This window comes from Phaethon aethereus (genome assembly GCF_964289735.1).
Source record: "Phaethon aethereus genome assembly, chromosome: 5".
NCBI lineage: Eukaryota > Metazoa > Chordata > Aves > Phaethontiformes > Phaethontidae > Phaethon > Phaethon aethereus.
Genome location: NC_138579.1, coordinates 42,930,101 through 42,943,908, shown reverse-complemented (window position 1 = coordinate 42,943,908; position 13,808 = coordinate 42,930,101). Strand labels below are relative to the sequence as shown.

Here is a 13,808-nt window from a genome sequence, read left to right as displayed (position 1 = left end):
TTTTTCAAAAGACATGACTTTTTACAAGCATAGAGATAGTAGGTAACATGGGAGTGTGCATAGCAACTTGCAGAAGTACGGATACTTTTCTGTTCAGATCTAGCAGCTATAGCTGATAACCCGAGCTTCACTTTTCTTCGTTTCAGTAGTAGTATCTCGATACTTCATAGTACAGGAAGAGGGGCGTCAGCTTCTCTGAAAGTGAGTAGTTTGGAAGCGTATACCTCTTCCTACACAGAATCTATACTACCAACACTTTGTAGGACCCCTCATGCTGTGAATGGAAGGTGATGGAAGACTTGGGAGTATGTGAGAGTGGTTTTACAAGGGGAGGATGCTGCACGGTTTTATTCTTAAAAAACTGGAAGATTCTACCGGCAGTATTGCATATCTCTGTGTATGTATTTAGATACTAAAATATATGTACTATATACACACACTTTTTTATATATATGTATGCTGTTTTTCATATATGTATATGTGCACATTCACTTACTATATGCTTTACTAAAGGCTACATCACTACAGAGTCTACACTGCTGTACTTCACAAAGGTTATATGCCCAGTGTAACCTTTGGTAAAGGAGGGCAAGCTTGCTTAATTTTTCACACGGATTCTGTTTTCAGTTTTCTGTAGCCTTGATCACACAGCCATGGGAGATGATGTATTTCACAGGGTTTAAAAAATATTGATCATTTTCTCTGGCAGCATGATTCACAATGGTGGTCAATCTGTAGTGTCAGTAACTAAGGTGGCAATTTTTACGTTGTTGTTTGAATTTGAGAGAGCTGTTGTGGTTCAACCTGGCAGGCAGCTAAACACCACACAGCCATTTACTCCCTCCCTGCAGTGGGATGGGGGAGAGAATTGGAGGGGAGTGGGTGGGTGAATCTGTGGGTTGAGATAAAGACAGTTTAATAGGACAGAAAGAGAAGGGAAAGTAATAATAATGATACAAGAATAGACAAAATAAGTGATGTACAATGCAGCTGCTCACCACCTGCTGAGTGATGCCCAGCCAGTTCCTGAGCAGCAGCCCTTGGCCAGCTTTCCCCCTAGTTTATATATTGAGCATGATGTCATGTGGTATGGAATACCCCTTTGGCCAGTTGGGGTCAGCTGTCCCAGCTGCTTGTGCCCCCCCAGCCTCCTTGCTGTCAGGGCAGTATGAGAAGCTGAAAAGTCCTTGACTTGTTGCTGAGCAGCGTTTACACTAAGTAAAACATCAGTGTGTTATCAACATTAACCTCATCCTAAAACCAAAACTACTACTAGAAAGAAAATTAACTCTATCCCAGCTGAATCCAGGACAGTAGCCTTGCCACAAGTTGCTGGTTTCAGGCTTGTGTTTGTCGTCTTTTTTTGGTTTAGAAAAGGTTGTGTTTAGTCAGTATGAAGAAGCCAAATATTATACCAAACATTAGGTTATTAGAGATCTTGCTTCCCTGTCAAAAAGGATATTGTCAGCTAAGATTTACCATCTGGTTATAAATTGAGCCCCTTTTAAACTAACACAGCTGCAGATTTCACAGGTGTAAATTTCATGACTGATGATTGGAAATGTGCATCCTTAAGCACTTCTTAGTTATACTTGTGTGGTAATTTAGGCTGCTGTTGTTTGTTTTTGATATAGTGCTGTGTATAGCCTAATCTGTGGTCATCTGAGGAAGTGCAACGCTTTCTCTTTTCTAATCAGTTCCTTAAAACAGTATGAGTGGCAGATAACTTCATATAATCAGTACCATGAAAAGCATTTATTAGAGGTCACTTACTGATCCAGTATTGCACATTGGTGTTTTTTTTTTTTCCTGTTCTGCACTTAGTGTTTTTTGTGATTAACTGTTTGCATCAATTTCAGGTAGGTATTCAGTTCAGAGAAGAAGGAGATTGCAGCTCCTCAAAAAGAAAGAAAAGAAGGACAAAGAGAAGGAAGGAAAGACAGAAGAGAAGAATAGGAGGAGGACGAGATTGGGTTAGTTCAGGGAACTGGTTGAAATAAGAGTACAGAATGGAAGTATAATTACATTTTCTTACTTAAGGAGGAGAAAGAGTTCTGCATTCTGTAAGCAGACCAAAGATTATAATATAAAAAAACTTCAATAAAAACTGAGATAAAAAAAATTGCTTGAATAAGGTTTGTTTTGTTTGGGGGGAGGGGGAGAATCACCTGATACTACAAATGGCCACAAGATTGTAATGAGATTGACATTAACTCCTGTAGTTGCCACAGCACTGCAGTTGTTCTCTATCTCTGTCTTCACAGATGGTAGCAAGTTTTCTTGGTCAGGCAAGCATGGAGAAAAAGTACTCTTCAGAATATCGTAAATATTTAAAATAATTATTGGGCAGCGTTTTGGAAAGAGCCAAAATCATACCCTTCATCATGTAAGCAGTTTACTGTATGACCCAAAGAAGCCTGCTGTATGATGTTCTGACTGTTGCTATCTTAGGTATGACAGACCATTACCAAGGTGATAACTATCTTGACTCTTGTCAAAAACATGTTAGTTAGCAAGAGTCTACAGTAATAGGTTGTAAAGGCAGTTTAATCTTACTTGAAAATGGAGGCAGGAAAGCTCTGCCTTGTGAAAAGCTTTTTATCTTGCCCGTAGTAAAAGCATAAATGGCAAAGATGGGTTTTGCCCTTACCACAGTTCATTTTGCAGAGTTGCTAGTGGGAGGAATTCCTTGAGGTGACAGTTAAAATAACCACCTGCTTAGTACTGTTTATTGGCCAGTGTAGCTGGAGATGTTGATTCTTTAATGGTTCGTAATGTTATAATGTAATATCTTTTGAGACTGAAGTGAAACTGTTTGGCCTGAGCTCTATTGCTAAGTAGATACTCATTTTAAAAAACAAAACAAAAACTGTTCCAGGATGCGTGTGAATACAGTGAGGATGACGAGCAGGTGGACATTGAGACCGTGGAGGAGCTTTCAGAGAAGATTAACATTGCCCGTCTGAAGGCCACAGCTGCTAATATCCGACCTTCCAAACAGAAGTAAGCATCCTTGGAGAGCACTACAGTTTTGCATTTTATTGATGAGCTGGAGTTGAATGAACCCATTAAACAGAAGGTTTAATGTGATGGTAAGGTAAAGTAAGGCTTGTGTCAGGTCTTCCTGAGCACTGGTGCTTCCCAGTGTCTGTGAGGACGGGGCTGTCAGAGCTAAGAGTAGATTCGAGTGTCTTAGCCTTTTTTTTTTTCCCCTTTTAATTAATTTGTTCATGGCGATGTGTATCTTGTAATGTAAAATTATTATGAGTTAATCGCCTCCCTTCCTGCAATCTGAATACGAGCAGGATCGTCTTGGTTTTAAATGTGATTTTGCAAGCTATGTTTATTCTTGCTGGTGGACTTGTTATTTTTAGGCAGGAGCAGTCATTGGCTTAATCCCTGATTCTGTAAATGAAAGCTTTGTCTTTGGGACCATTGCCCCAGCAAAGAAAGTGTTTTCTTATTTACATATAGTCTGCCATGGTTGGATAGCTTGGCTTTTTTTGTTGTTGTTTTGTTTTTGTTTGCTTGTTTGTTTTTGTTATTGTTGCTGCTCTTGCATTTATAATGACAAAAAGACATGGCTTGAGGTATCTAAAGCTGCTCATGGCTATTTCTCAGTTGCATCAAACAAGAGAATGGGGAATGTTGCATCCTTAGTTCTTTTTGTTTGAAGAATTTTTTGTAGAAACTTTGAAAAATCTGATTGGTGATATTATATACCTCCCAGATAGTTCCTGTTTTTTATCTTAAAAGATACAAGCTCAACTTTTATCCTTAGGTGTTGACTTTGCTATAAATTGTGAAGATCTTTCAGTGAGAGAGAAAGAGATGTCATGTTTTGTAAAAAAATAACTCTTTCAAATGTGTATGGTTCTTTGTTTTCTTGAAGCTCTTGAGATATGAGGAAGCTGTTATTATAAATTTGGATAGTAATAAATGCGAGGATTTTGGTTGGTTATTCTTGGTGTGGGAGGGATTGCTCTGCCATCTGTATTGAATCTGTGTTTTTTTAAAAACAACCAAAAGGTAATAAAAAAAAAGTTCCTGTAGCTAACAGTCATAGGCTGAATTTTTTCTCTTTGGCACATAGTGAAATAGTTTGTCTTGTACTATGGGATAATTTTACAGCTTTCAGAACAGCTGAATTTTTTCCAGGATGATGGCATTGGAGATAAGAGTTCACTTTCCTGAGAAAGCTCAACAGTATCCTGCTTTCATGTAGCTATACAAGGAAGAGTTAATTTCAAGGGATAAAAATGAGCAATTTGAGGCTGTTGGAATGTAGTTAATGAGGATAGAGTGCATGAGATGAGTAGCGTTGGGAAAAACTTTTTACCTTTCTTCCAGATACCATGCTCGTAAATCTTCGGATGAAAAATTATCAGAAAAACCTACGAAGGTATATGTTTGCTCTCCTCTTTCCTTTTGGTATCACACCTCCATTTTAAAGATAAACTTTCATCTCAAGTACAACTCTTAATGCAATTTATCTACCTTCCATATATTTATGATTAAATGCGAGAAGTCAAATGTGAATATGGGGTGGAAGGGGCTCAGTCCAAATCTCATTAAATAAAAAGGACTGCTACTGGCATCCGTGGGTTTCAGGTTCAGCTTTATGTACGGGAGGAATATCTGCCTTTTATTAGTAAGTTTGCTTAGATTTTGTGTTCTTGGCATAAATCATTTTTACAGCACCCATAATGTAACAACTGAGAAATGTTTTCATGTGTCGAAGAAGACAGTATGTAGGATTATATAGGCACAGCACTGCATGAAGGATTTCTGAAAACTAGTTCAAATAACATGTGCTTAGGCAAGTTAAAGATAATGCAGAATCCTTACAAACCAAAACTCATTGCAATCCTTCTGAAGTTTATGCTGTACTTTAGGGTGGCTTTCAAGCCAGTTCTGTTAACTGTCCATGACAACTATCTTGTGATGTACTTGATGTCAGGTCTACAGCTACCTGCTGGGGTGGGGTGGGACTTTGAGGTGGGGTGGGAGCCAGGTGTATGTCTTACACATAGAGCAGACTGGTATGTATGCTTTTGCCTGAGATGGAGATGGGTTGCAGGATGCTCTGCCTGCCTCGCCTTCTCCATGTATTCTTCTCTCTGCCCATGAAGTTACAGCATGAGGCCCTTCCTTGAAAGGAACCTAATGCCCAACACAAGTTGCAGCCTTAGTCTGCTCAGTCCAGTGTAAAATGGATGTCAAGAGCCAGGTTTCAGGAGACAGTCTTCAGATTCCTCCTAAGGCCAGCAGGCTCAGAAATAGTATCACTGGACTTGAGGAGTCTTTCCACTGATTCACTGGGGTTTGGAGCAGACCTAAAATGATGTAAAAAACACGTTAATGCTACTTATTAAGTATTACCTCATCATGAAATAAATAGCATAATTGTGCAAAACCTGTAAGAGTAATGATGAAATAACAAACCTTCAAATCTGTAGAGGTTAGTAATTACGCCTATTGCCTGTCAATCTTTTTGGAAACTTAAGCAAATTCAAAATCAGAGCCTGTCTTTGACACTTTCTGTTTCTTGGTAGATGTCTAGGGTGATAAGTTTCAATGCTGTCTTTCGCATTTTTACCTACAATGTCTCTTTCTCTTGGCCCCAACCCATATGTACACATGAAACAAAATAGAAATCAAACTGGTTTAACTCCAAGGAAAAATTAAATTTGATATATGTGATGCGGTTGTTTCATTCATTAGTAGACTTTTTTGACAAGCAAACAACAAAAAAAAATTAGGCTCAAACATGCGTGATTTTGCTGTAATCCCGTGGTTTACCTAAGTAGCCTTGTATTGCAAAAAATAAAAGCTTATGGATAGAAGGGACTGCTCATGATCTTTTCCTTTAGGGTTGATATGATTATTGGTCAGCATTTCATGCTTATTGCGTGTGCTTCTGACACTGAACTTTCATGAAGACATAATAAGAGACTAGCATGACCTGAAATCTTCAGATGTCTGTAGAAACCTTGTAAATCAGGCATGCCTTTGAACATTATTTGCCATTACATTACTTTTTTTATTTAAACTGGTCAATATGGTTACTTCTCCAGCAGAAACCTCAATTCTGGAACAGAAAGCTGAAGACTGAGGCAGAAGCCTTTGCTCATTACCGCCAGACACATACAGCAAATGAACGCCGGCGACGTAATGAAATGAGAGATCTTTTTGAAAAGCTGAAGAGAACTCTGGGGTTACACAACGTTCCCAAGGTCTCCAAATGCTACATTCTCAAGCAAGTAAGTATTTTGAAGCCTAAGTGAGGAGGAGAATCATTTAATCTGGACAGAGTAATTAAGCTAGTATGAACTGTTCGAAGTCCCAGTGATATTGTGGATAGAGAGCTTGTGTCACCTTTACGGGACTCCTTAGAATAAAACTATCTGAAAGAATCTGTATTCCTAAAAGCTTAATCTTGATGACACAGATGCATGTTTTCAGATTAGCTCTCTCGTTGCTGTGTTCTTTGTTAATTAAACTATCAACGGTTATGTCTTATTCCTTAGTGGTATACATCAGCCAATTTTGAAATACATTGAAAACTTACTTTTTTAATGCAGGAAAAGATAGCATTTCATTAAGTATTATAATGACATTAAAAACTTAATTGCAAAGATATAAATGACAGGAAACAAAGCATAAGTTGTAGATACGTAATTATGCTTATCAGCTATACCTTGAAATTGTGCGATAAAAGTTTGGTTTTTTCTTTAAAATAGGTGAACTTTGGAGGAAAAATGAACAAGATAGATGTTTTTGCAGCTTGCATTTAGGGAAAGCTGACATTACATGGTACTGCACATGCTTTTTCTGAGTCCTAGTTTCTCAAGATGATGAAAGCGTTCAAATTTTATAAAAGTTTCTGGGAAGGAAAATTATTGTGTATCATTGGTTTATAAATCAGTTCCCTGACACTTTTCTAGGCCTATGAAGAAATCCAAGGATTGACTGATCAGGCAGATAAACTTATTGGACAGAAGAACTTACTGACACGCAAACAGGATGTTTTGATTAGAAAAGTATCTACGCTTTCAGGTGAGACTGTTTTTGGATACAGACTAGCTAGAATAATGAAAGAAAAGGCTTTTAAGAGTTGGAAGTGAGTCGAGTAATCCTCTGTGGATCCAGGTGAGTCATTAGTTCACATAAAATTTAGACTCTTGATGCCAAACGAAGACCTGCTAAGCTCTGACTCAGTAATACACTCATCATGCTGATAAGAACTGCTTTTATTTTCCTTTATATGCCTAAAGGAAGTCTACAATGATCTCTGTGCTGTAAGCCACAGGCTTGGGTTCCTGTGCATTGAGTATGCCTCAGCGTGTGTGTGTCAGGGGGAAAGTCACTTCATTCTGTTATTGGTCACTTCCTGAAACTGCTTTTCTGCTCAGTGTTTCACAAGTATGCATAGCTGTCTTTGACCAAAACCTCTGACTCTTTTGGTCAACTTTGCAAATAACTATCCTTGTATTGCTTTTCTGAGAACTTGTGCAAGTAGTGTCTAGAAGGCAGCAGCTCTGGCTGTAGAACAAAATCGCAGTGTATTCTGAGCTGCTACTCATCTAGGCATTTCAAGACAAAACCCTGTTGCATTTATTGTGTCTTGTCTCATTTGGATGTGTAGGAAAGCTGTGACACATGTCCAGCCAGTACCAAAATGTGTGTGAGCAAATAAAACCTTAAATTATTCTTGCAATATTCTTACTGTCTGGGAATAAAAACAGGAGACTACCTGTAAAGTAGAAATGAAAGATACTTAAATATTGTGTATTTATGTGAATCAATTCATGTATATTTAAGGTACTTGGTTAAAACAAATAAATACTAAAAAGTGTTTTAGTTAACCCTCATCTTAATTCAGAAATGTATGATAGCCCTTTTGGGCAGGGAATGAAAGCAAATAACTTCATAAAGTAGTTTTCTGATCTTTTGCATTCCTGGTGAAGTACCTTAAAACTGATGAGGAAAAACATCCTCTCAGGATAGTTAAATATAGACTTAATTAAAGAGAGACCGTGATGTTAGACCATAAATACTAAGCAGGAAGCAAGCCAGTATAGTTATTTCAACTTTGATCATATTAAATCGTGTGCATCTGCAGAAAACAAACTAGTTATAAAAACTTTGTGTTTGTTCAAGGTTACAACTTGCATGTCAATGGCAAACTGTATGTGAATTTACTTCTAAATGTCGTTTGAGTAACAGGGTCTGTTAGTCCAAGAAGCTTCATACCAGGTAAAGGTAACATTTTGTCTGGTAGTCGTACATTCATCATTAGGAGATATGTGGGTTTCTTTCACAGCTGTGAATATTTTCAAATGGTACTTGTTCAGCAAGAACTAGTGCTTGTCCAGGCTGATTTCCGCTCATCAAAGCTGCAGCTGATAAATTCTAAAATGTATGGATGTTTCTGAAGGGGAAAAAAAAAATCTTGGAATAAATAGGTAATTACTCCCCTCTGTTATTAAATTTGCTATTTACTTTGTGGGATTGGTGGTTGTCTGTTGTAAGGTAGTTGAATGCTGTCAACTTAATGGACTTTTAGCTCTGTCTTCATCTTTTTAGTTTTGGAAAGAGTTTGAAGATGGGTTGACCCTCTGGTAATTTTTCTGTAGGGAAGACAGAAGAGGTTGTCCTGAAGAAGCTCGAATATATTTATGCCAAACAAAAAGCAGTAGAAGCACAAAAAAAGAAGAAACAAGCTGAGCCGGAGGAATCTGTTGTAACCTCAACTGCTAGCACACAGCAAGAAGGATCTTCTGCTCCCTCCAGAGAGCTGACCCAAATGGCTATGACAAATAGAAGAGGCAAGCCATTGATACTCACCAGAAAAGGAGGCCGTGCCACAGGTGGGCTAAAAGCGACGCACCTTTTGCATAAAGGGGAGGCAGACACTGAAGCAGCACCCCATGGGATGGGAAAATTCTAGCCTGCTTATACAGAAAACTTCTTTCTTGAAGGATAATTGGGTACAGGACCTATTTTTTCCAGTAGGTGTGGAAACAATTTGTTTTCAGTAAGGATGAGACCATCAGTACTGAGGTCTTCAGATAAGCATGACTTACGAGTTTCAGAATGAAGGGAAGTAAATGCTTATTAAGTTGCCCTTCGGTCTCATGGAGTTTCACTGCAGTAATTTCTGAGAGTCAAAGGTGGTTGTTTTCCTGCTGACTCAAAACCTGAAGCTTAACCCCCAGAATACTGGAGCTGCTAGAATAGATTCAGTTTTTAAAACATCCAGCTCCAAACAAGCTAGCTCTCAAGGTTGTAGAAGACTTCCTCTTAAATTAAATGGCAGAATCATTAGATACTTGACAATTTTTTTGGAGCTGAGAACTTGTGGAGAAGTAGTTGGCATTTATGAAGATGTTCACACCCTAAAAGTAGTAAGGAACAAAAGAATGGCAGAAGTCCAAACTTTCATGATGGTACCACTAGAATACTCTGTAAGGATTTGGTGATGTTTCTTATTTTAGTAAAAACAAATAGACCATACTTGAAGTGGTCTTGGGCTTATATAAACAACCAATCATTCTGGTTTCCCAAGCCTCATTTTTGTCCAGTGCTGGGGAAGTTTGGCATCAGAATTTGGATGTGGTGAGAGAACTTCCTTTCTTTCTCTGGACTGAACAAGTCCCCTTTATAATTTCAGCGAGACTGCTCTGATACTTGATCAGGATGCCGCTCTGGATAATTAGGATTATGTTACACTGGACAAAAAGATAGCACAGCCTGGTTCTAGCTGTGTAGTTTGAGGCTCCTGGAGCCTGCATAGCTTCTGTAGCAGCTTTCTAATCTAGGACTTGTAAACCTTCTAACTGGAGTTCCTTCCACAACTGTACTTAACACTGGATTGCAGGATATCATTTGCCATCAAGAGTGCTATGCCAGAATAAATTACTGATTTACATATTTCTTTTTTTACAGAGGACACCTCATCCTCTCTTACACTAACTGCTGCAAGCCTAGTGATGACTCCGCAGGGGCAGGTGCTTACACTGAAGAGCCCACTGGTACCAGGGCAGGTGGCAGCTGTTCCGTCCACGCTATTGCAAGCTGAGTTAAAGCCTCGAGCTGTCAGTACTACCATGGCAGCACAGCCAGGTATGATCACGTGAGAACATGTTAATGAAAATCAGTATAATGCTGTTCATAGCAGTGCATAGCTGTTTACAAAGTAACATGTTACTTAATTTTTGCTTTAATTTGGGAGGTTTTTGTTGTTAGCTTTTTGTGGGTTTTTTTTTTTTTACAACTTTACTGACTGAGGTAGAACCTGCTTCTGATAAGAGAGATTTGATTATAAATAACTCAGAATATCAGTTTATCAACCCGTGAGTAAAATCTGTTAAATTTTCATTATTCCCAAATTAGGGAAACATAGGGAAGATTTCTTAATCGCCTAACCAATCCATATTTCTATTTTTTACCACTTTCAGATGGTATTACAGTGTAAAGTCTTGCCTAGAAGTGCAAGGCCCTTATTTTCCAGGCTTGATTGAGTATCTGAAAAGCTCTTGTTTCCACCTCACTCCCCCTTCCCATTTTCTTGGATAAGGTATTGCTTCTGTGATGATTCAGCTGCCAGGATCAACAGTTCCTGTCCAAGTAAAAGGAATCCTTACTAACTCTACCATTCCCATTACACTGTCAACTGTTGCTGGAAACCCAGTGCCCTCAACAGTAGTATCGGCTACAGAGCCCCATTCAGGTAGACTCTTTGTTTTTTATGGATCTTTTTGCTTGCATGCAGGGAACATTACCCATGCAAAAATGAAGCTAAATTGTTTATGAAGTAATGATAGGTATTATTGTTTGGGTATTCAAAGAAAATAGCTGTTAAATGTTTTGAACAGGTTAGGGGGTCCTCTAGGGGATTAGAGATGAGAGCTTTTTAACTTTCCTTCACCTCACTGAGCCTCCTTGCCCTCAGCAAAATGAGAGTAAGTGGGGACTGGAATGTGTCTGTGGTGTAATGCATCCTGCTGTGGAAGCTGCAGTACAAAGTGGTGGGGGGGCTGTTGAAAATCTTTGCCTGTTATATCCAGACTTCTGTGCTGGCACAACCCCTTCCCATACCCTGCCAGCTCTGCTGCCCATTGGAGAGATGATTTTCAAGACTGAGTACTGTACATTGGGTTGAGGCGTGGGGTGGTTCCTGCCAATAGTGTGCTGCTGGCTGGCTGTTGTGTTAAAAGCAAGCCGCTCGCTTTCTGCTTCATTCATAGAATCATAGAGTAGTTTGGGTTGTAAGGGGCCTTTTCAGGCCATCTAGTCCAACCCCCGTGCAATGAGCAGGGACATCTTCAACTAGACCAGGTTGCTCAGAGCCCCGTCCAACCTGACCTGGAATGTTTCCAGGGATGGGGCATCTACCACCTCTCTGGGCAACCTGTGCCAGTGCTTCACCATCCCCAATGTGAAAAAAGTTTTCCTTAGATCTAGCCTAAAACTACCCTCCTTCAGTTTAAAATGATTACCCCATGTCTTGTCGCAACAGGCCCTGCTAAAAAATCTGTCCCCATCTTTCTTATAAGCCCCTTTTAAGTACTGGACGGCTGCAAGAAGGTCTCCCCGGAGCCTTCTCTTCTTCAGGCTGAACAACTCCAACTCTCAGCCTGTCCTCACAGGAGAGGTGCTCCATCCCTCTGGCCATTTTTGTGGCCCTCCTGGACCCGCTCCAACAGGTCCATGTCTTTCCTGTGCTGAGGGCTCCAGAGCTGGATGCAGGACTCCAGGTGGGGTCTCACCAGAGCGGAGTAGAGGGGCAGAATCGTCTCCCTTGACCTGCTGGCCATGCTGCTTTGGATGCAGCGCGGGATACAGTTGGCCTTCTGGGCTGTGAGTGCACATTGCTGGCTCACGTCCAGCTTTTTGTCCACTAGCACCCCCAAGTCCTTCTCAGCAGGGCTGCTCTCAATCCCTTCATTCCTCAGCCTGTATTAATGCTGGGGTTGCCCTGACCGAGGTTCAGGACCCTGCACTTGGCCTTGTTGAACGTCGTGGGGTTCATTGTAGTCATTTGGTCATAATGAAAAAGGAAAGTTCACTTCAGTAGTCACGTAGTCCCTGAAATGCCTCTATGGTATTGCACACAAAACCCGTATTGCAAAATATGAGCATAAAAGTAAAGCATGAGAAAACAGTAAGGGAGAAAATTGTCATTCTGTTTTCCTTGTGCATCACTGTCAAAATTGTAAGCATTACAGTTACTTGCATTGTGCCAGCCTGCTGGAGGAAGGGACTGGGCAAGTGGTTCTGGGATAATAGATGTGGAGCTTGCTCTTTTTCTGCAGGTTGAAAGTTAAACTATTAGTGTTTTAAGGCTTCAGTTGAACAAAATTGTGTAAGCGATTTAAATTGTGAATAGCAGCTTCCTTGAGGAAGACCTGAAAGTAAGCAAGTTATATTTAATTAGGAATTATCTTGCAATTAGCATGGATCCTGATGGATGCTGCTTTTTTTGGTTTTGCAGAAAGCGAAGATTCATTCATGATGCCAAAGATTGTTAATGTAACATCACTGGCTGCTGAGGGAAGCGTGAGTCTAAACCTGAACAAAAACAAAAATTCTAATATAACAACAGCTGCAGGTGCTCACACTTCTGAGAAATCCTTGGTTGTAGCACCCCTTGAAACTAGGAAGAGTGATAACATCCTTTCAGAAGAAAAAGCCAAACCATGTCCTGGAGATGGTGGTGGAGATGGAAGAAATGCCACAGGTCCCACAAAAGTGTTCTCTGAAAATAAAGATGGCTTTCCACAGCTCCGGAATGTATCGTGTACAAAGGAACCTCCAGAGTCCTTCAGCAAAAAGCTTTGCATTGGTGAGTTTGTCGGAAGCCAAGCCAGGAGGAAAGATGGGGATCCCGGAGGGGAAAGATTAAAATCTAAAGAATTGCCATTCCGCAAGCTGCAGATCAAAGACTCCAGGATAGAAATGGAATTGAGGAAAGTAGCATCTGCAATGGAGGAAGCAGAACTGGATGCAAGTGAGTTGCTGAGCAGCATCGAGGAGAGTGATGACACCGATGAAACCCTCACTTCACTGCTCAATGAGATTGCCTTCCTCAATCAGCAGTTGAACGATGATGCTTCAGCTATGTCAGAACTGCCCAATACTCTAAACTCAGAGTTCTCTCATGAAGATGCAGAAGCTCGTCGGGGAACAGCCAGTGATCTCACTGCTGCAGATGGGTCTTCCTTCCAGTTTGGCCATTTGGGAGGTGGTTTTAAAGACCTTTCGGAAGTTCCAGGGAGTGGTGGCTCTATAAGCCCTCTCCTGCTGCACCTGGAAGATGATGACCTTACTGACGGGGACAAGAACTCTGGGGAGCCTTCATCTGAAGCAGATATTTTAAAGATAGTAATAGGTGCTGAAATGAAGGATTCTCTTCCCAATCTGTCTGTAACCAGTGGTGGGAATGGCAAAACCGTAACAACCTTGTCAGAGACCACTAATGCGACCCCACCGGTTTTGCAGATGAAAACTAGTCCAGAAGCTAGTAGTGCTGACACTTGGTGGAGGCCCATGCCCAAGCTGGCACCACTTGGCTTGAAAGTGGCAAGTCTGCCAGTGGACTCAGAAGGGCAGAGTAACAAAGTGATGCCCTTATTGGCACCTGTAGTTGCAAAACCGGCACCCAGTGGGGCAAAAACTTCATTATCTGCAACTGTTCAAGAAGGACAGGATAACAAAGTGATGCCCACGTTAGCACCTGTGGTTACGAAATTGAATACTACTGGGACCTTGCCTTCAAATTCAGCAGGCAAATAAATGCATAT

The 13,808-nt window shown here is 40.4% G+C and overlaps 1 protein-coding gene across 1 annotated transcript in view; it reads left to right on the top strand.

The window, feature by feature from the left end:
• The window catches only part of MGA (MAX dimerization protein MGA), a gene marked incomplete at both ends in the record, with an annotated part of 48,914 nt that extends 35,114 nt beyond the window's left edge, over positions 1 to 13,800 (top strand). Inside the window, 9 exons of the mRNA XM_082000554.1 lie at positions 1,860 to 1,973; positions 2,879 to 3,003; positions 4,351 to 4,402; positions 6,081 to 6,263; positions 6,948 to 7,059; positions 8,640 to 8,873; positions 9,952 to 10,128; positions 10,583 to 10,735; positions 12,500 to 13,800. Of these exons, the coding sequence (XP_081856680.1) occupies positions 1,860 to 1,973; positions 2,879 to 3,003; positions 4,351 to 4,402; positions 6,081 to 6,263; positions 6,948 to 7,059; positions 8,640 to 8,873; positions 9,952 to 10,128; positions 10,583 to 10,735; positions 12,500 to 13,800 (2,451 nt within the window). The remainder of the gene's footprint in view (positions 1 to 1,859; positions 1,974 to 2,878; positions 3,004 to 4,350; positions 4,403 to 6,080; positions 6,264 to 6,947; positions 7,060 to 8,639; positions 8,874 to 9,951; positions 10,129 to 10,582; positions 10,736 to 12,499) is intronic.
• Positions 13,801 to 13,808: the final 8 nt, after the last annotated feature.